Source organism: Eptesicus fuscus, chromosome 14 (genome assembly GCF_027574615.1).
Source record: "Eptesicus fuscus isolate TK198812 chromosome 14, DD_ASM_mEF_20220401, whole genome shotgun sequence".
NCBI lineage: Eukaryota > Metazoa > Chordata > Mammalia > Chiroptera > Vespertilionidae > Eptesicus > Eptesicus fuscus.
This window is the reverse complement of record NC_072486.1, coordinates 10860977-10880909: the sequence shown is the minus strand read 5'-3', so window position 1 is coordinate 10880909 and position 19933 is coordinate 10860977. Positions and strand designations below refer to the sequence as shown.

At 51.0% G+C, this 19933-nt stretch overlaps 2 protein-coding genes and 1 long non-coding RNA gene across 4 annotated transcripts; 1 reads left to right on the top strand and 2 right to left on the bottom strand.

Moving 5' to 3' along the window:
- Positions 1-8141: 8141 nt before the first annotated feature.
- Positions 8142-10813, bottom strand: HOXA1 (homeobox A1). Of its 2 annotated transcripts, XM_008147905.3 has the most exons (3): positions 10424-10813; positions 10126-10220; positions 9606-9661 (listed from the first exon to the last, which is right to left on the bottom strand). In XM_008147905.3, the coding sequence occupies exons 1-2, from the start codon at positions 10775-10777 to the stop codon at positions 10161-10163; spliced, it is 414 nt and encodes a 137-aa protein (XP_008146127.2). In that variant the 5' UTR covers positions 10778-10813; the 3' UTR covers positions 9606-9661; positions 10126-10160. The 2 variants fall into 2 exon arrangements, with proteins under 2 accessions (XP_008146124.2, XP_008146127.2); XM_008147902.3 differs by having other exon boundaries at positions 8142-9661; positions 10126-10813.
- Positions 10814-10981: 168 nt separating this feature from the next.
- LOC114233934 (uncharacterized) lies at positions 10982-14943 on the top strand. Its single transcript, XR_003620138.2, has 3 exons — positions 10982-11255; positions 13882-14186; positions 14619-14943. It is a non-coding gene; the product is annotated as an uncharacterized LOC114233934 (long non-coding RNA).
- Positions 14944-15083: 140 nt separating this feature from the next.
- HOXA2 (homeobox A2) lies at positions 15084-17421 on the bottom strand. The gene is made up of 2 exons (XM_054726023.1): positions 16942-17421; positions 15084-16271 (listed from the first exon to the last, which is right to left on the bottom strand). Exons 1-2 carry the CDS (start codon positions 17336-17338, stop codon positions 15532-15534), a joined length of 1137 nt encoding a protein of 378 aa, XP_054581998.1. The 5' UTR covers positions 17339-17421; the 3' UTR covers positions 15084-15531.
- Between the last annotated feature and the right edge of the window lie 2512 nt (positions 17422-19933).

Here is a 19933-nt window from a genome sequence, read left to right as displayed (position 1 = left end):
TAGGGAACACACCAGTGAAGCCAGAATGCTCCCTCAACTTCCATGGTTTCTGAATCAAGCAGCAACAAGGGAGCTATCCTGCCATTGGCGTGGCTGGGGCAGGGCAATTAAGAAGCTTGGCTTTCTTCTTGGTTTTGTCCCTATTTCATCTGTCACACCATTTACAGAATTTCTGAAATGGAAGAAATAAAATGGATTGGCCAGTTTCTCTTTACCCATGGGATAGAAGGGGTCTGAGCAGTCAGTTACCCTTTCTGTAAAATTCATGGAGGTAAGCAGGAAGGAAGAAACCCTCTGGCCATATATCCCATTATTCAAACCTACTTGTTCTTAATAACTTTTAGATCTTCAGTATTTAATTGTTATTGTAATTAATTACTGTAATGACAATAATTAATTATTAATATATCTAGCCTGAGATTAATTTTTGCCTGCAATTCTTTTTTAAAATGTTTTTTTTTATTGGTTTTTAGAGAGAAAGGAAGGGTGAGGGAGAGAGAAATAGAAACATGGATTAGAGAGAAACATTGATCCACTGCCTCCTGCATACACCCCACTGGGGATCGAGCCAGCAACCCAGGCATGTGCCCTGATGAGGAATTCAACCAGTGACCTCTTGGTGCATGGGTTGATGCCCAACCACTGGGCCACACCAGCCAGGCTGGCTGCAATTTTAATACCCATTTACCTTTAGATTAAAGATGAATGAAAATATTTTCTTACCACTATTGCTGCTGGCACCATGCAGGGACTCAGTTTCTTCACCTGTAAAATAGAAAAACCATATTAGATGACTTCTAATGTCCCTTTTTGTCTTACTTTCTGTCATTCTATAACTAAATAATATTAGAAATATTGTAATGTTTGTAATTATGCCAAGTCTTTGTTCACTTATAAAAGTTAGAAAAGTAGAAGGAAGCAAAGTTATGCTCTTCTACATATAACCCTTAATCTGACTTTGTGTCAATTGAGTTCTGAGAATAACTGGCTTCTAAAGACTGGCCCTTTTTAGGCCTCATAATATATTTCTTCAAATTCTTGGTGAACCCACTTCCTCTGCTTATTTTTAGTCAATAAGTGCTAAGAAGTAAACTCTGAAGACTAGCCCTTTTGGGTGAACATGAGTTGTTGTGGGGGGTTTTCTTCATTAAATGTATATTGTGACTAGGTTTGCAGTACATAAAATAACCAAATGAAAATTGTGGGGCTGAATATCATGCACTCAGATGTTCCCAGCCATATGAATATTAGCTTTCATAGAAACAAAATATCTGTATTAAAAACTGAATATTTCCACCCTAGCCAGTTTGGTTCAGTGGATAGAGTGTAGGTCTGCACACCTAAGGGCCCAGGTTCATTTCCAGTCAAGGGCATGTACCTTGGTTGCAGGCTCCTCCCTGGCCCTGGGCCCTGGTCAGGGCTCCTGCAGGAGGCAATTAATCGATGTGTTTCTCTCACATCAGTGTTTCTCTGTCTTTCCCTCTCTATTCCACTCTCTCTAAAAGTCAATGAAAAAATGTCCTCAGGTGAAAATAAATAAAATATAAAATAAAATAAAATATGGCAAATTAAAAAAAATGAATATTTCCATTTTATCCACATATTGGGTGTGCTACAGACATAACTTGTGAGTGAATATAAATGGTTTCTTCCTTCTCTATGCAAAAAATTCCCTTAATCAATTAGTGTCAGATATGGGGAAAGCCTTTTATTGTTAAAGTAATACCCTCATTGACTTTATTGTTAAATTTGACCTCTCTTTAGCTTTGTTTTCACCCAAATATTTGTCATTTGCTTATTTCCCCAAGAATGCATAGTCATAGTTCACATGTAAGTCTGGTATTAAACAGTCAGTTTCTCCAGCCCTCTAATTCTTTGCCAGCAAGCAATTACCCACTCCAGTACCTCTATCAACAATGATAGCTTGTCACTCTGTACAGAGTGGTTGGCCCTGTAGAGAAGCCCTACAGCAAAGTGGGTAAGAGTTTGGGCTGTGGGTTCAGTGGACAAGTTACTTCATATCTTGTAACCTCTCCATTTCCTTATCTGTAAAATCAAAAATAATAAAAGTGCCTTCTTCTTGGAGCTGAGTAAAGATGAAATGACTTAATGTACGTAAAGTATTTGGCATAGCATTGGAAATTACTTGGCTCAGAGTAGTCCTGGGTAAATACCAAGACTTTCAGCATCCTGAAAAACCACATAAATTTTAGAGGATAAAACTTAAAAGGCAACAAGAACAACTACCTTCGTTTGTAATTTAAGAATCTGAAAGTAGAGGAAGGTATAGAAAGGTTAAGTGTGGATAGGATAGGTGTCCTACAGGGATTATCTTTTTATGTTACTGGGAGTCAAGGGCCCTGCCCTCAAGAAGCTTAAGATCCTTTGGGGGAGTCAAGACTAACAGTCTGGTTCCTGGTCCCTGTGTAAAAGGGTGAGTTCCCAGGAGGGTCTCAGCTGAAAGAGTGGGAAGTAGTACAGAGAACTTTCTAGAAAGAAGCGAGACTTGAGGCAAGGCCAGGTTCGCCTCTGCGAGGGAACAGGGAGAGGACGGTGAGAAGGATGCTGCCCAGACTGGAGGAGCCTGGTCTCCCAGAGGCACCCAGCGTTGAGAAACTTCTACTCATCCCACTTGCAACCCACCTCCACCCGCCCAAGCATCTCCGTGGAGCTAGAAGGGGGATGAATGGTACCCAGTTACACCGCGTTTGAAAATATCTGGGGGGATGGGGCCGGCAGAGAGGAAAATCTCCCTCCCGCTTGCAAGTCTGAAGAACTTGAACTCGGGGGGCCAGGCTTCCGACGTGAAAGTTTTATCTTGGGGCGAGAAGCGTTCTGTCCGCCGCGCGGGGCTCGCGGGTGGAAGCCGGAGGCCCTCACCTGGGGAGCCAGGCCGCCCCCCGCCCCCAGCCCGGCTTCCCCTTCCCGGGAAACACTGGGGAACCCTGAGGCCTCGTGGCCCCTTGGGAGGAGCCCCGATTCAGGCTCCCTTCACTGTCATCCCGCCCGGCTCGCTGGGCCCGCACCCCGAGGAGGCCCTGATGCTGCGCCCTCCCCGCCGCGCGTGGGTCCGGGAGGGACGCGAAAGGGAGCGGCGTCCGCGGCAGGATTCCGAGCGGAGGCGGGAAGCCCAGGGAGGAAAGTGGCCTTCACCTTGGCGTCGCGGCTCCCTCCATCCTGCGGGCCCGCGGGACCCGGCGTCCTCCCGGGGCGGGCGCAGCGGCCGGGCCGCCGAGAGGCCGGCGCTGAATCCTGCGCGACGCCGACTTCCCGCGGCCGCGCTGCCCCCGCGAGCCCGGCTCCCGCGGGCTCCTCGGTGCCCCGTTCCCCAACCGTGCTGCCCTGTCTCAGGGGGGAGGAAAGTCCCTGCGGCTTCAAACCACCGCTTCCTGCATTGTTCTTACGGTTCCGTGGCGATTTCTCTCTGAAAAGGAAGCAGGTTATCATTTGTAAACAGCACAGCCAAAGAGCATCCCAGTCTAAAAAGAAAAAAAAAAAAAAAGTCACTTGATAATGTCCCCTTTATTTTCTGTTGCAAGCAGTTGCGTTTTTGTTATTGCTTTCCACCCTAGCCTAAAATGAAAACGCAAAACAACCTGATTTCTGGAGATGAGCCTTTGAGACTGGATATTTTACGGACACATTTCCAATCCTAATGGAATGGTTTAAAAAATTGGAAACATATTTTGGGTGTGGCTGGAAATGTTGAAAAAGAGACGTTGGTCTTTTCATTTATTGCCCATAAACCCCAAATGCAGTCTTTTGGGAATCGTTTGCAGGATGTAATGGGGGTTGGGATGTCTCCCCCTCCACCACCAAAAAAAGGCCACAGCGTTCCTGGGCTAGAGTCTGCGGAGCAGAGCTGCTTGATGGATATTTGGTTTGCAGTTCTGCCATCGAAGGTCAGCTACAGTTGATGACTGGTGTTATTAAAAATAAGGATCTATAACTCCAGGGATTCCAGTTCAGCTTTTCAAATACTGACAGCCACAAAGGCCCCTCTGGGCAGCAGGTTCTGTCTGCTGCCATCAGCAGAACCCCACGGAGGGAAGGAAATGTAGAAAGTCGTGTTGCAAGGAAACTTTATTTTCATTGTTTGGGCTGGTGGTGTGTGTGTGTGTGTGTGTGTGTGTGTGTGTGTGTGTGTGTGTGTGTGTTAGATACATACCAGTAAGTGGGTTGCAGAGAAAATTAACACAAATAGACCAGAACAATTCAGGAGGCTATGCTGTGCCACAACCCAACCAGAAACAAAGAGGAAAAAGAAAGAAAAGAAAAAAAGATTCAGGGCTAAGACACCTCCTGGACTATTTCTTGCATCTCTAAGCCCTTTCCAGCTGATACCTCTTGACAATTTAATGGAGATGAACTTGGGTGCAGGCAACTTCTCTCTCATTTATTCTCCCCCATCTGTAGTTAAAAACAACAACAAATGTATGTGTTGAATCTTACCTGCTCTATTTCTGTCTTCATATTTTAAGAACATATGTCTTTAACAGCAAGTAGCCCAACATTGGATTGTTCAGACAAGATGGCAGAAACATCCAACTGGGATTCAGTAATCCTGATGGCCTCAAGATAGAGGTCTTGGCTAGTAAACCAGAAGAGGAAAAACATAAACAATATCCAGCCTGAAACAAATCACACAGAATAAATGAGAGAGGGCAAAATCAAACCAGGAGTTCAGAATTCAGAACTGCATTGGCCTCGGGTTCTAAGCCACCCTGGTTTTACTATGGGCTCCAATTCAGATCCATCCACCTCCGGATGCCTTGTCTTTCTGATTCATAAAATAAGAGGTTGGGTAATGGGTCCTTTTCAGTTCTGAGCATCTAGGTATAAGTAGTCCTCTGGAAGAACTATTATGTTCTCTCAGAACTCAGAGGGGGAAAAAAAGTCAGGCAAAATGTAGGCTTATCTACAGCAGAGGGTCACCAAACTAGTGAGTAGTTTATCTGATAGGGACTTGTTAACTTGTGTCCTTGTGTGTATTGAAAAAGCTACAGCATTTCTGAGAGTTAAGAGACATATTTTACAGTCCCATCCAATATAAAGAAAGATGTGGTAATGTGCCAATTTCAAAATTTTAAAACAAGGTTTGTCCATCATTCAAAATAGTAAATTAAAGACTCAGACTCCTAGAGCTGCTACTGCAAAAATAGATTATTCTTCAGGAAGAAACACGAACAGCAATGACCAGTTTTGCTTTGTTTTCACAGACGTGCTCAGCCATCAGAAAAGCTTAATAACTCCCTATTTAGTATGCATTTATGCAGTGATTACATGAACTTTGACCTCTGGAGAGCTGTAGCAATTAGCTTCAGTGTCCAGCATCTTCTCCCGCCATTCCCCACTGGCTTCCTTGAGTCTTCCTTTTTCATCTCAGTAATTCGTGTCCGTGTCCGAGGAGAGTGTAAAATTTTAAAGTTGACTTTCCACCTGAGGTATTTGCTTCGGCACAGTTCAATTCCCCCTCTTCGCCTCCCTCCTGTCTAAACAGCCATTTCAGATGGATATTGGGGCTCTGATTGTCAATATTACTCAAACGCAAATGGATTTCAATTCAATCTTGCCCGGTACTTTCGCAAAGAAGATAAACTCTAATGGCCCAAAGAGCTTCATTTCATAGCTTGTGGCATCTGAAATAAATCGGATCCCTTCTGTCAGGCTAATTTAACGTTTTTTAAATATTCAATGTAATTTATTTTAAGTCAAATGAAACCTAGTGGATTGGCAGAAAGCTAACAGGAGGAGGCAGGAGGAGGGCAGCTGGAAGCTCCGCTCCCTCCTCCCCCCAAAAAAGAGCCAGGAAGGGAGATGAAAGTGCTTTAACTTTCTAGTAAACACTGTTTAGCAAAAGAATAATAGGAAAGTTGCCCCTTGCCCAAAGAGGGATGGAACTATAATTGTTGCCTTCAGCGGAGAGCTCAGATAAACCGCTGGGACTCATTCTAAAGTGACCCATCACTGCATTCATCTCTTCTTGAACTTTCGGTGAACCTGAGATTAAACAGGGGTGAGCAGCTAAGCAGTTTGTTGTTAGCAGCCTTTTCAACAACCCTTTCAGACTGAGTAAATATTGATCGGTTTGAATCTGATTGCCCCAGAGGAAAACACCACAGCATCTGAATAGCCTCCAAAAGTAAACTTTCAAAGGTGAAGCTGAGAACAGACTTCGGAGCCATTGCATGATCTCAAGCCAGCACACAGCCTAGTTTGGGGACTCCCAGAATTTTGGGAGTACTTTAAATGTGATGTGAGCGAAGAGAGGAGAAAACATTTGAAAACTGGAATTTTATATTGCCTTTACCCCAAGTCTCTGAGACTCTTGTCCTTTTTAAAATCTACCAATAAAATGTTATTTTCTGTTTTTCCTCTTTTGTCATTTCAGTTACCATAACTGTCATTTTTCAAGATGCTAACTATGCTCCTCAGAGACCAAAACAGAAAAAGAGAGACCTTGAAATAGGATGTGTTAAGCGCCTTTGATTTAATCGATTGGGACAACTACAAAGATACAAATGTTTTTCTTGTTGAAAGGTATATTAATGTTTCCTAAATGTGTTGCTTATTAACTGATTTATTCCACGACCTAGAAAAGGCTTGGGATGTTTAGCCATAATTTATCTCTCTCCCCCTACATTAAAACCAGCACCTTAAAGATTGGAATCTCCAGGATTCCAGCCCATAGGGCCCTGCTTTTAGATATTGAAATCTCGTCAGTGGCATGCAAATGACACTTTAACACATTAAAGTATTTGGAAACCAGCCATCTGTTTTGCTGTGTGGCCTTACACTAATAAACAAAAGATACTGTATAAGGGAGGGGGGATGAAAGAAAGAGTTGGCTCACTTTGAAGTTCTCACCCATCCACTTGAATCTTTTAGAAGCCACCCCAGAAGCCCGGAGCCGAGGGAGGGCACCGGGTGCCCTTGATATGGCCGCAGCAACGACGCCCGCAAAGGCCAGGCTTTCCCCCTTTGACCGGGAGGAACAGGAAATCTCATGGGTGCTCTAGGAGGCCTGTGAATTTCAAGTTTTTGTAGGATTCCCTCCCCCAGACTCCCAGCCCATCCTTTGTAAAACAGCCTTTGGAGAGGAAGGAAGTCATACCTCTGTGTTTGCTTGTGATGCTGCAAATGTTCTGCTCTACCCTGGGGCTAAACTAAAGCCTCTAACATTGTGTGAAAGTAAAGGAAAATTGGTAAGCAGTCTAGGAGAGCCACTTGGACCTCTTTGGTTTGTTGGCTTCCTCTGTTGGAGAAACACATGTCTTGGTGGGAAGCAACTTGGACAGTGAAAGACTTCAGGGCGGCTTCCACAGGTTGTCCTGGAAGAACCTGTGGAGCCCAGAGAAGAAAACCACTACTGTTTTCCAGGGTTTTGTGACGTGGAATTAAGAACTGAAGACCCATTACAGCCAAGATGGCTATGAAATCAAATCTTAATGTGATGGGAATGAGATGTATAACTTAGAGGGATGGTGGGATGTGGAGGGTGGCAGGAAGGGATAGATAGACAGGAATAAGGGGAGGAGGGCTGTGAGGGTTTACTGAAAACAGACCACACTCACTTTAAAGGGTGGGATATATTGGAGCACTGACTATCCAAAAAGAAGGAAGAAGGGTGGGGTGGGGTCCCCATCCTCGAATAGCTTTATACTGGAGCTAATTAAATGTGAATCTCTTAGTTCTTGGTTCACTGATGTGAGGAAAGACTGACTGAAGAGTTTCAGCTTTTGAAGGGGGTTCTGTTTATATATACGTCAACATTCAGTTGGAGGTGAAAAGGTTAGCACTTGACCCAGGAAGTACCCATGTTTGTTTCAAAAATAGATCTGCTTTATAAAATTCTTCACCATTTTTTCCATTATGAACTTTGATTCTAATAAGGGGACTACTGTTATTTTAAAGAAAAATCAACCTATTATAGACATTGGTTAGGTGCAATTACACGCGTAGGGGAAGCTTCAATTACATAGTGGAAAGCACTTTTTCTTTTTTCAAAGAAAAGTCCCATCTCTTTGAAAATGCACACCGTCCTTCTCTCCTCCCCCACACAAAATGACTCAATTTTGTAAGAACCAACAAACTGTAGCCAAGCCAAATACACGGATCCTTAAGCATACCTGAAACGTGAATATATTTATTACAGACATCTTCAGACCCGTAAACTCTGCTCTGGATCACATCACTCCAGGATCTCAGAGCTGTTCATGATTGTACAGGAAATGGGGAATATTGTAGGCTCACAAAGGATAACTGATAGAACTCAGTGTGGTACTTCAGGGACATCAACACATTGTGCGACATGCAAAAGACTATTCACGAATCACACAAAATATACATTCATTGTGCCATCCATCACATTAACAATTGAGCTGAAAATACATCATATCCAGCGAAGATAACTGAGGAAGGAAGAAGCTGGTTTGACTAATACCTCTAGGTTCCGAATAACCCAGCACAGAGTTTAAATAGAGTGTGGCCAGAGAAACAGGAAAGGGGTTGGGGATGGGGAGAGACTTAAGCACAGGCAGCAAGGTTTCCGAACCTTGTGGTCTGCAGGCCTTCTTAACTCATTGAAAGAACAAATTGAGGCTACCCTCCGAGGCATCTGATTGAGTTTAAATGAGGGCTTTTATTTTTTTAACCTATCATCACATATAAAATTGTACCAGCTTTGAGAGTTTGCCCACCCTGTTTGAATCACTTAATCTAAACATTTCTAGAAAATCTGTATAAAGATAAATCTCTCAGGACGAACTATTTACAACCAGCAAACTCACACACGAGAATGAATTAAATTAAAAGGTGAATTCATTGTGTAAACACGATCATAGTGCATCTCTTCTTCGCGAGCTCCTGGACTCTCTCCTTTCTCTTTACCCCACTTTGAGGACAAAGTGGGGGAGATCTGTAAATATACAGACAGATAAAAGATGGGAGGCGTCCCTTGGACAAGTTTCTGCTGGCAAAGGAGACAATTCTCCAAAGGGCCTCTAAAAGGAACAGCAGGTTCTGTGGAAATCTCCTAAAAGTGGGGGCCCTCAGAAAATGGGTGCTGGCACCCCATCTGCATTAAGAAGAGGTTAACACACACACCCCTCCGTCCCCAATCAAGCATCTAGTCCAGAATTCTCCGTAAACACGTTATCCTGCCCAGGAGCGGCCCAGATAGGATCAGAAAGAGAGAGAGAGACTGCAAATGGGAAAGGAAGATAAGCTAAGAATGTGCTTTGGGTAAGAAGTCCCAGCCCGAGGAGGAGGAAGCCTGGGCCGCGGAGTGTGGGGCTGGGCCGGCCTCAGTGGGAGGTAGTCAGGGTGTCGGAGGTAGAAGACCCCGGGGAAGGAACGCAGGGCGACGAGCTGGACTTCTCGGAGGACTCCTCGGCCTTCTCCTCGCTTCCCGGCGGGGTGGCGGGGGAGATGGGCAGGAGGCCCTCCTTCTCTCGTTTCTTCTGCTTCATGCGGCGGTTCTGGAACCAGATCTTCACCTGGGTCTCGTTGAGTTGCAGGGACGCGGCGATCTCCACCCTGCGGGCGCGCGTCAGGTACTTGTTGAAGTGAAACTCCTTCTCCAGCTCCGTGAGCTGCTTGGTGGTGAAGTTGGTGCGCACGGCGTTGGGCTGGCCGGCGTAGCCGTAGTCCCCCACTTTTCCTGGGTGGGAAGCGATGGGAGAAAAAGGTAAATATTTAACCATCCATATGGGATCTCCTGTAGGTTCAGAGCAATATGTTCAGGTTAAGGGGGAGATGGAGAATTTCTCCACACACCCCGGGCTGGGGAGGGTGAGTGATGAGGTGTAAAGTGTTCATCTGAGGTCAACCATTAGCGTGGTCAGCCCAGTGATTAATGGAGCCCAGAGATATTCCCAGAACAACCCCACGCGCGCACACACCTACCCACTTCCTACTTCCAGAACCCCTCAATCTCAGTCCCTCTGGAAACTGTCCCAGAGGCTCCTCTGCCCCAACACACCCCTGGGCAATCCCCCAATGCCCTCCAACACCGCTGGGAAGCCAGACTTTGTAAAAGACAATGTATTATATTGTCCTTGGAAAGTAAGCACACTAAGTCCTTCCAGAGTCATCACGGGGCATCCGCGGCATGGCAAGACTGACCTGTTTTGGGAGGGTTTCTTTTGACTTTCATCCAGTCAAAGGTCTGCGCTGGAGAAGAGGTGTCTGGTGCCGGGGAGCGGCAGGCTTCTTGGTGGCTGGCGTGGAGAGGGGACAGGGAGTTATTATACGTGGCCAGGGCCAGGCTCTGGTGCTCTTGTCCATATGAGTGGTGAGTGTACTGAGGCGGTCCCACCGCGCCCCCGGCATAACCCTGGTGGTGGTGGTGAGGTTGGACCATGGGAGATGAGAGGTTTCCAGAGTAAACAGCGGGAGCGCACGAGGGGTACCCCCCACTTACTTCTGCTTCCTGATTTAACGTGTAAGGGCTGTAGGGCGCGCCGAAGTTCTGCGCGCCGTAGCTCGGACCACAACTCGCGTGGGAGTAGGACACCCCCAGGTTCCCAGGAGTCTGGTAGGTGGCCGGCTGGGGGTGGTGGTGGTGGTGGTGGTGGTGGTGGTGGGGCGAGCTGATCTGCACCCCCCTGCCCACTAGGAAGCGGTCGTCGCCGCCACAGCTGTTGGCACTGACCGCGCACGACTGGAAAGTTGTAATCCCATGGTCTGCGGGGTAGGCTCGCGCTGAGCAGGTCCCCGAGTCGCCACCGCTGAGGATGGGGTATTCCAGGAAGGAGCTCATTCTTGCATTGTCCATCTGTCACTGAGTGACCGGGTCCTGCGAAGCCCTAGGTGACCGTGCCAACTTTCTCACTTCCTCCATGGGGCCGGAGAAGAAAAATGATATGAATGTACAGTGCGCAGGGAGGGGGGGGGGCGGGAGGGCGGAGGGCGCTGCGCGGGGCACGTGACGGCAGCAGCCAATGGCGGAGCCTCCTGCGAAAGTTTGCTGGCTCCCGCGGTGATGGATCACCGTTTCAGTGGCATTTAAATCCCCGGCGCTCCTCAGTCGGGGTGACGCGCAGTCGCCCCCCCAGGCAGCCCAGGCGGCGGCCGCAGCCCGGGCGGCCGCGAGGGCAGGTTCCGGGCGCTGGGGCGAAGGGGAGCGGAGGCCGTCTCCCGCGCGCGCCGGCTCCGCTCGCCCCCCCTCCGGGAGGTGGGGGCTGGGGAGCATCCCCTCCCTCCCCGGGCCAGCCCCCCGCCCCGCCGCGCACAGAAAAAGGAACTGACGAGAGGTGAGAAGGGAAGGGGGCTCCGTGCGCTCTCGGGCGGGGAATCAGTGGGCGGGAGCTCGGGTCGCGCCGAGCCGGAAGGGCAGGATCCCAGCCGGCCTCGCAGCCCCGGCTCCCCGGCGGCTGGCACAGCCCGGTCCCCGCTGCGGCGCCTCGGGGCGGTGAGGGGCGCAGAGCGCCCTGGCCTGGGCCTGGGCTGGGCCACCAGCTCTCCAGGCTCCAAGGAGGATGCACGTTCCCAGGGGGCTGACTTGGAGGAACCGGTGGGGGTGGAGGAGACCGGGGCAAGAAAAGAAACTTCCCTTCTCCACCGGGGTCTGGGCAGCCCCCGACCTCCCCCCGCCTCCCCCGCCCGGAGCCTCGGCGCCGCCGAGGAGCTTCTGTAATTTGACGCCCCGCAGCCGGGGGAGCCCTCGGAGCCGAGGCGGCCGAAAAAGGCCGGGACTGGCGGGGCTCCCCGCCCTCCCTCTCTCGTCGCTCTCCGCCCCTTTCTCCTCCCCACTCAGCTTTGCTCGGGGAGCCCTACGGGTCCCGGAGCAGCCCGGCCGCTGGATTTTGAGGGGAAGGAGGCGGGGGAGGGAGATGACGCCAGCAGACGTGGCCGGCGTGGGGGCCGGGCCGTGCGCTGCAGGCCATCTGCCGGCCCCGCTGGACCCAGGAGCCTGCGCTTTCGGTGGGGGCCTCAAAGGAGAGACCACAGCTCCCACAAAGTACGCTGATTTCCCCCCCCTCCGCAATGTTTCTCGTTTTCTTAGGGAGGAGTTTGTAGAGCTTCCTTTACCCAGCGCCCCTCCCCCCCATTCTACAGCAGGTCTGTAGTGGGGATGTGAGCTGGCAGGTGGGAGGGGCGGTGGACAGATGGCCCATGGTGGATGGGACATTTTCTTCTCCCCAACACCACCTCCTCTTCTTTGTACCGGACTGCGTAGTGACTTCCTTGTGTGGACCTTGGAGTCTTTCCCTGCAGAGACAAGTGCAGAGCTGAGCGTCATCCCAGGCCAGGGGTCCTGTTCTCCATCACCCTCATCCTACCCTGATGCTGACGGGTCGTTAATTGCTGTTTACTATTAGGTTTCGTGTCAACCCTTGGCTTCTAAAGAGAAAAGGCCAAGCAGAGGCCGAGAATTGATGCATCCTCGGGCAAAAGAAATGCAGGGAGCACCCAGGAAGCTTTGCAGCCACTGATGTATAGGTTTATCCTCTGACCATGTTTACGGCATCCGAGTCCGACAGATGAAAGTTAACTGAGGGTTGTATGTGGATGTGGGGATCCCACGCCCCTCCAGCTTCCCCTCCCCGGTTAGAAGAAGAAGTTTTGCTTAAGGCAGGCACATTTCAAAGGTGTCAGTGAACCTTTCAGGTTTCTGCGTTCTGTTCTCCACATAGAGAGGTTTCCCCAAAACCTGCCCCCCCCCCGCCCCCAGAAGGGAAAACTTGCAGACATTTGACTATGGACTCCCTTCAGTAGCAAAAAAAAAAAAAATTTCCCCTAAACATTTGAAAAGGTATTTTATGTGACCTTTGACCCCTCCCCAATCACGGTTAAGAGGGAGCTCAGGCAGGCCCAGTCACTCCTGCCCCCATTTCAGCACCTGGGGAAAAGTCCTCCTGGAGAAGGGAACAGGCCAGGCGGCCCTCCTGGAGGAGGCTTCCTTGGTAGCGCCAAGACCTCCAGCGCTGGGGAGGGAAGGGGCTCCGGTGAGGGAGGAGGCGGGACCTGAGGGGGGTTGTGCTGGCACTGCGCGGGTGATCTGCTCTCCCAGCCGAAGCTCGGAGCTCGTGGGTACGTTCTGCCCCTTGGCCTCCTCTCTGCCCCTTTGTTGGCCTCCAAGGCCCCGGGTTTACGCGACCCCCTGGGCCGCGCGGCTTGTGCCACAAAGCCATCCGGGCACACAACCGGTCTCCTCCTCCTGCCGGCTCTGGGCTCCACTCCCCTCTCCCTCCCTGCGCGGCACTTTTCGGGGCCGGTCGGGGTGGCTGCGTTTCTTGGAATCGCAGGCTTTGCACCGGCACACGGGCAGGCACGCGAGCGGGCGACCCACCCGCCTCCGCGCCCGGCTCCCCGCAGGCCCGGCTCCCGCAGCCGCGCCGGCTCCGCCCCGGCTGGCCGCCCCGCGCGCCGGTCTCCCCGGAGCTGCTCACAAAGACGGCCTCCCTGGCTCCGAGCCCGCAGGCTTCCGTAGCGCCGGGCCTTCCCCACCCCCACAAAATCCTGGGGCTCCTTCCGCCGGGCACGAGACCCTCAGTCCTCCCAGCGAGTGGCCAGCGCCCCCGGACTCGAGCTAAAGTCCCTTTAAACGCCCAGGGAGAGGGGGTGCAAGGCGAGTTTGGCCACTGTTTCCAAGACCCCCTGCGAGCGGCCGGCGCGGCTCCCAGCGCCTCTCTCGGGCGCTTCCCCCGGGAAGGGCAGGAGCGAGGAGCAGACGCAACGCCGCCGAGGCCGCGAGCCGCTCCTGGCATCCGCGGCTCAGCCCAGCCGTTGTTTTAAAAGAGCAATAAAAATGAATTATGACTAAACGCCTTCTAACTTAATGCTTTCGGACGGGGATCCCCGGCAAATACGTAAGAGGATTTTTATTTGTGCATGTGTTCCTGCAATTGATCTCTTTGATGACATTCTCATTCATAGAAAGCGTTTGATTTATGAGCGGAGGACGAATCGCAAACGGCTGAGGCTCAGCCCGGGCCCGTTGCCGGGCAGCCCCGCGCCGCCGCGCCGCGCCGAGGGCAGGAAACCCGCCGGGGTCCTCACCAGCCTCCGCCGCTCCCGGGATTTAGGAGGCCACAAGGGTGGGGGGAGGCAGGGAGCAAACCCCTGGAGAAAGATGCCGATTTCATCATAACTTACAAGCCTGCGCTGGGGAGAGTCTTAAATCAAGGCTCTTACATCAACCCGCCCCCACACATGTTGCTTAGACGCTGCGTTTTCTCACGGTAAGTAGCCACCAGCACGGAGCTCAGGAAGAGAAAAACAGGTGGGGGAGACACGACCGGGGGGATGGGGGGCAACAGAACAACCCAGTAACACACCCCAGTTCACATTTTATTGATATTTGACTTAAAGTGCTTGTACGCCTTCTCTTTCTGGACTAGTTAATGTATAACCTAGGGTGCAGAAACACTTGGTTCTCAATCTCAACTTGCTAACCCGACTTCAGAGCTCTAATGCTCTATTATTTGCCATATAAACAGATTTAAGAATGAAATATTGATTTTTCTGACCCTGAAAAAAAATAAAAGGAATCCTCGAATGGCTGAACCAGAGGATTGGAAAGAAGCCTTTCTGAAGTGTATTGTCCAGCTAGTGACCATCATTTTTTTTTTATGTTGTGTTTTGTTTTTTTTTCTCCCCCCTCTATCTTTTAGGACTGTTTGCTGGACCCATCAACAGCTGGGAGACCAATCAACCATACTGGAAATGTCCGACATTGGCGGGGGAGGGGTGGACTGTAGATGTTTGAAACAAATGTGTATAAATAAATGAATTGGTAGCTTGTTAAAGAAAGTCCGTGTCCCTGGAGTTTGGGGGTTTCTGTAGGCACTTTATTTCTCCACTTTCAAAAGCTTGGGCTGGGCCCACCTCTGAGGCTTCCCAATCCTGTTTCTATGACCAAGTTAAATCTATGGCTTGAGCCTCTACAATGAAAAAACAAATCCATTCCCCTAAAAAAAAAAAAAAGAAAGAAAGAAAGAAACACTTCTCAGATGCCCTAACCATTTTCTGGATTTCTTTTCTGATGCTGTCTATTGAAAATTTTGAACATGCCCCCTTAATAAATATATTAAAATTGAAAAAGAAGATGAATTGTGACCAGAATTTTATTTACCAAGTTAGACTAAAAGAAGAAAAAGAAACCATTAGGAGCTTTGAGAAAGAGGGGGAGAAAAAAATAAGAAAGCTGCTTATAGCAAAGGAAAATTTATTCTACCAAAAATACGCATGACAATGCATCCTAATGTAATACAAAAATAAAAAGAAAGTGATACAATTGTATGATCACTTTCTTGCAGGCCTCATATATTGCTTTCAGTAAATCACATAGGGGGTTGTTGGATTAGATTTAAAGCAAGTAAAACTCCAACATAACCTGTAAAAGACACCTCTGAAACTGGGTCAGGGACTCACTAAACAGAACATCTTCAACATTTAGAGGAGGAAGAGGGGTAGGGTCAAGGAAGAAAAATAAAAAAAAATCAACTCTCAGAATAAAAGAAGGCCAAACCACCTGGTCAAAGGGGTTTTTGTTTTGTGATGCTTTGTTTTTTTGCTTTAATGTTTTCAGTAATTCAGATGCTGCAAGTCAATTGTGGTGAGTGTGTCTGTAAAAAAGTCAAAGCTGTCAGCCGAAATATCTACAGGGCTGTCGAGGGAGCCGGGCAAACTGGGCGAGACTGCATCTGAAAGCTGCAGGCAGGAATCTGTGGAGAAGACGTTAAAGTCCTGCAAAGAGGGGACCTCGAGGGCCTCGGGACTGTCATTGTTCAGGCCCGAGCCGCAGTTCTGGCCCATTGTTGACAGGCAGTTAGGAACAGTGGGTGACTGGTGCTGGAAATGTTTCAGATTTTTCTCATTGCTGGCTAGAGGCGACACGGGGAAGCTTTGGGAGTCGCCATTGTGTCCGTTGGGAGCCTGCTGCTGGGAGAGGGCGTTCTGCTGGAAGGTGTAGCCTTCCCGCTCCAGCAGGGCCCCCGGGACGCCCAGGGCTTGCTCCAAGAGCGACTTCTCCTCCTCGTCCTCCTCCACCTTCTCCGGGTCCTCCAGGCCCTTGAATTTCCCCTCGCCGTTCTGGTTCTCCTTGCACTGGGTCTGCCTCTTGTGCTTCATCCTGCGGTTCTGGAACCACACCTTGACTTGCCTCTCGGTCAGGTCCAGCAGCGCGGCGATCTCCACGCGGCGGGGGCGGCAGAGGTACTTGTTGAAGTGGAACTCCTTCTCCAGCTCCAGGAGCTGCGTGTTGGTGTAGGCCGTCCGCAGGCGCCGCGAGCCCCCTGCGCTGCCCTCGGCGAGGTCCGCCGACTCTGCGGGAAGGGAAACCAACGAGACGCGCGCGCGCGGTTGGAGGCGGAGGGGGTCCGAGTGGGGCTAGGCCGCTGGAGAATAAATACCGCGGACCAGATCAGCGGCGACAAAATGGCCGCCCCGGGATGCAGCAGAGCTATTGTGCAGCCTTTCCTGGGAGCCCAGCCCGGGGACACCCCATCTCTCCCACCTCCGCCCCCCGGTTCCTGGCCTGGAGCTTCCCCCTTCTTCCCCCTTCCCCCCCCCCCCAACCTCGCCATCCGGGAGCAAACTTTATATGAGCCACACCACAATTTATAATTAATGCATCAGCTGCTTAGCTGAGCAAGAGCGATCTATCACTCTTCATTACTGTCAAAAAGCCAAACTCTAGGACAACTAGACAAGAGGAGGTCAGTTCCAACTCAAATAAATCATCCCACATCGCACAAGTTGGGGAAAGTTCCTCCCCCGCCTTCTTAAAAAATATATGTGTGTCTCCTCGTGGAGCGCGGGATGCCTCTTCTCTCCATCAAACCCACTCCCGAGCCCACAGAGGACGGGAAGGCAGCCAAGCATCTCTCCTCCTTCTCTCCCAGCCCACGTCCCCCTCCCCCCCGCACCGCTCCCCGGGCCGCCCCGGAGGGGAGCGGGGTCCCGGGACTTGGGGGGCCAGGTCTGCGGACTGACCTTTGTGGCCGAGGCAGGCAGGGCCGGCGGCGGCGGCGGCGGCGGCGGCGGCGGTGGCCGAGGCGGGCGGCAGCGCGGTTTTCTTGGCCGCCTTCTTCTCCTTCATCCAGGGGTACTCGGGCGGCTGCGGGGCGCCGGCGGGCCCTGGGCTGCCGCGGCTGCCCGCGGGGCTCGGCTTGGGGCGGCCGCCAGCGCCGTGGCGAGGGTGACTGCCCGGGTTCAGGCTGGGAATGGTCTGCTCAAAAGGAGGAGGAATCAGTGTCGAGTGTGAAAGCGTCGAGGTCTTGATTGATGAACTTTGAAATGTATCAGCGACAGGGGGAAAAGATGTCAGGCACTCAGCGAGCGACGGCTGGCTATTGATAAAACCAATCTCTCGCTCAAATTCGTAATTCATGGCCTTCTCCTTGGAGCCCCCTCGGAGAAAAAGTTCCCTCTTCTGGAGGGGCTTTGGGGGGGCGAGGCCCGGGAAAAAGGCGAGTGCGGAGGGGGAGAAAAAAAAATCTATCATAGAAGATCGCTGCTGGGGTGTTTTTTTTCTAATTCACTGATTACAGCCGTATGGGGACCGCGCTACTATTAAACTATTGAATTCATGGAGACAAGGTTGAAATTGGACCGAATTGGCTGTCACATGATTGCTTCTGCCCAATGACAATTTGGGCTTTAATCAAAAGAAGCCACTGTCTGTTTGATTGATCCAAAAAAGTCGGGAAGGAACGCCTCATTGGGGGCCAGCGAGGCTTTATTTACACTTTTTTCTGGGCAAAAAACACATATATGTGGGTGTGGGTGGGGATGCCCGGGAGGGCGTGGGGGCGAGGGTGCCTGCCTGCCTCCCGATCCGCAGCGACCTGGTGTGTGCGCCCGGCGGTGCGTGTGAGGGAGCGAGTGGGAGCGAGTGGGAGCGGCTGCCGGCCCGGCGGCCGCCCGCGGCCTCCCCCGCACACTCCGCGCATTGTTTGGGGCTGTCGGGAAGACGCCTCGCACCTCACAAATCATTTAAGCGCCTCAGTTTGACGCCTGCAGTCATTAACAAAGTAATCCATTAATCTTCAAAGTTTTGACACCCGAGGGCCCCCATCCCAGCCACATAAGTTCTGCTAAGGCAGGAGGAAGGAGCAGAGGGAGAGGAGATGAGAGAGAGAGAGAGAGAGAGAGAGAGAGAGAGAGAGAGAGATTGATTCATTTTGGGGTCCCCCCTCTTTTATTTCCCTTTTGCTCCTCCGCCTTTTCCCAAACCGTTTCCTGGACCTCAGAACTGATCTCCTCTCTGCCCTGGTCTTCCTTCCTCTCTTTCCTTCTTTTCCTCTTCCCCCCTCCCCCCTCCTCTCCCCCTCCCTCTCTCCCCTCTGTCCACTTCTCCTCTCCCCCCACCCTCGCAGGCCCTCGCCCCCCTCCAAAAGCCCAGCTCGGAGTCCCGCGCCCCCAGACCCGGCCCGGCCCATTGTTAGCTGGCTTTTCCGCGGCCGCTCTGCGTCTGGCTCCAGAGGGAAGCGGAAGACGGGAGCTGCTCTCCGAGCTTCCTGCGCCATCAACTTTTCAGGAGTGGCTCAGAGAGAGATGCATGTGCCAAGCGAGACAACCACCCCAGGTCCATGTGTTCAAATCCCTGTAGCCAGGGCGGCGGCCAGCCAGAGAAATGCTGCCCCGAGCAGCGCAGTCGTGCGGCTCCTGGCATTCTGGGTTTCATACCCGCAGGGCTCGGGTGCGGTGAGTATTTCCAGGAAGTCTGTTGGAAGTTAGCAGCAGGGAGGGAGAAGGCAGTTGTTTCTTTTTCCTCTTTCTTTCTTCCTTCCTTCCTTCCTTCCTTCCTTCCTTCCTTCCTTCCTTCCTTCCTTCCTTCCTTCCTTCCTTCTCCTTCCCTTCTTCTCCTTGTCGCTCCGATGGGGAGCTTGCTGGTTCAGAAGCAGCCCGAATCGTGTCCCGCTCCTTGGCCACCAGGGATGTTTGGTTCTGTTGTGGGAAACAGCACCGCAGGTGAGACAGGGCGACCCACGGAGGAATGATACAGGTTCTCTTTCTCTGTTCGTTCTCTCTCTCTTTCCCCCCCCCCCACAATTCCGCGATGTGAGACTGGGCGCATCTTGGACTGTGCTGGAGGGTTCAAAAGACAACACCTTTAGGTACCAAACAGTAACTTTTTAGAAATCCACCAAGCCAGAAAGAAGGGAGGGGGCTGAGAGAGAAATTGGAGGGCATCTCTTTCCCCCCAAACCCTGAGGAGGAGGATCCGCCTTTGCTTCCTTTGAAATGGACCGAGTGATCAGACTCCCCCAGGCCAGCAGGCACCAGTGGCAGGAAAATAAATCATTCTGATGGCTGGGGAGAGAGGGGTTGGCGGGAGAGAAAGCCCTGTGCAGAAAACAGGCAAGGCCGAGCGAGGCGCAGGAGAGGATTCCATCTCTGAGGCCGGCATCGAAGGGGGTTTGGGTTGGAAATTGATATAAAGTGCCCTCCATCGCTGACTAGCCCAGAGCATGGCCTTACAGATAGAGATGCTATTTTGGAAAATGTGAGGTTTTTCAGTTTTCTTGCTTTTATTCCAAACAAAGCTCTGAAGGAAGTCTGGGTGCGATCAATCTTGCTCACCAAAAGCCTTGACAGCTTCTGGCCCTTAAGAACACATTTCAGCTTCGAGCTCTTTCCAAGATCAAATGTGGCCCAGCAAAGAGGAGAGCAGGAAACGCAAGTAAACACGGAAAACTAGTCTTTTCAAAGATGTTTTTTGGCAGCGGAAAGAGTTAGAAGGCTGCTTTTAGGAAAGTGCTTTTCGGACTCTGGGGTGGCAGCTTTTGGCATTTGCTTTTTACCAGAAAATATTGAGGACTTAAGGGGAGGGGGAGCTCCAAGAGGGAGCGTAGCTGCTCCCACATCACCGAGGCTTTGTCAGGGGCTGCGTGGGTGAGAGGTTTCTGCTGCCTCAGCGGCCTTAATTCAAATACCATCTGGAAGAAAACGCTTTTCTCTGGCCATTCAACACAGGAATCTT

Coding starts and splice junctions, on each gene's coding strand:
- HOXA1 (XM_008147902.3), bottom strand. CDS start 10,777: ATGGACAATGCAAGAATGAGCTCCTTCCTGGAATACCCCATCCTCAGC. Junction 9,662..10,125: donor AAGAAACCCTCCCAAAACAG/GTCAGTCTTGCC, acceptor CTTCCCACCCAG/GAAAAGTGGGGGACTACGGC.
- HOXA2 (XM_054726023.1), bottom strand. CDS start 17,338: ATGAATTACGAATTTGAGCGAGAGATTGGTTTTATCAATAGCCAGCCG. Junction 16,272..16,941: donor TGCCTGCCTCGGCCACAAAG/GTCAGTCCGCAG, acceptor CCCTTCCCGCAG/AGTCGGCGGACCTCGCCGAG.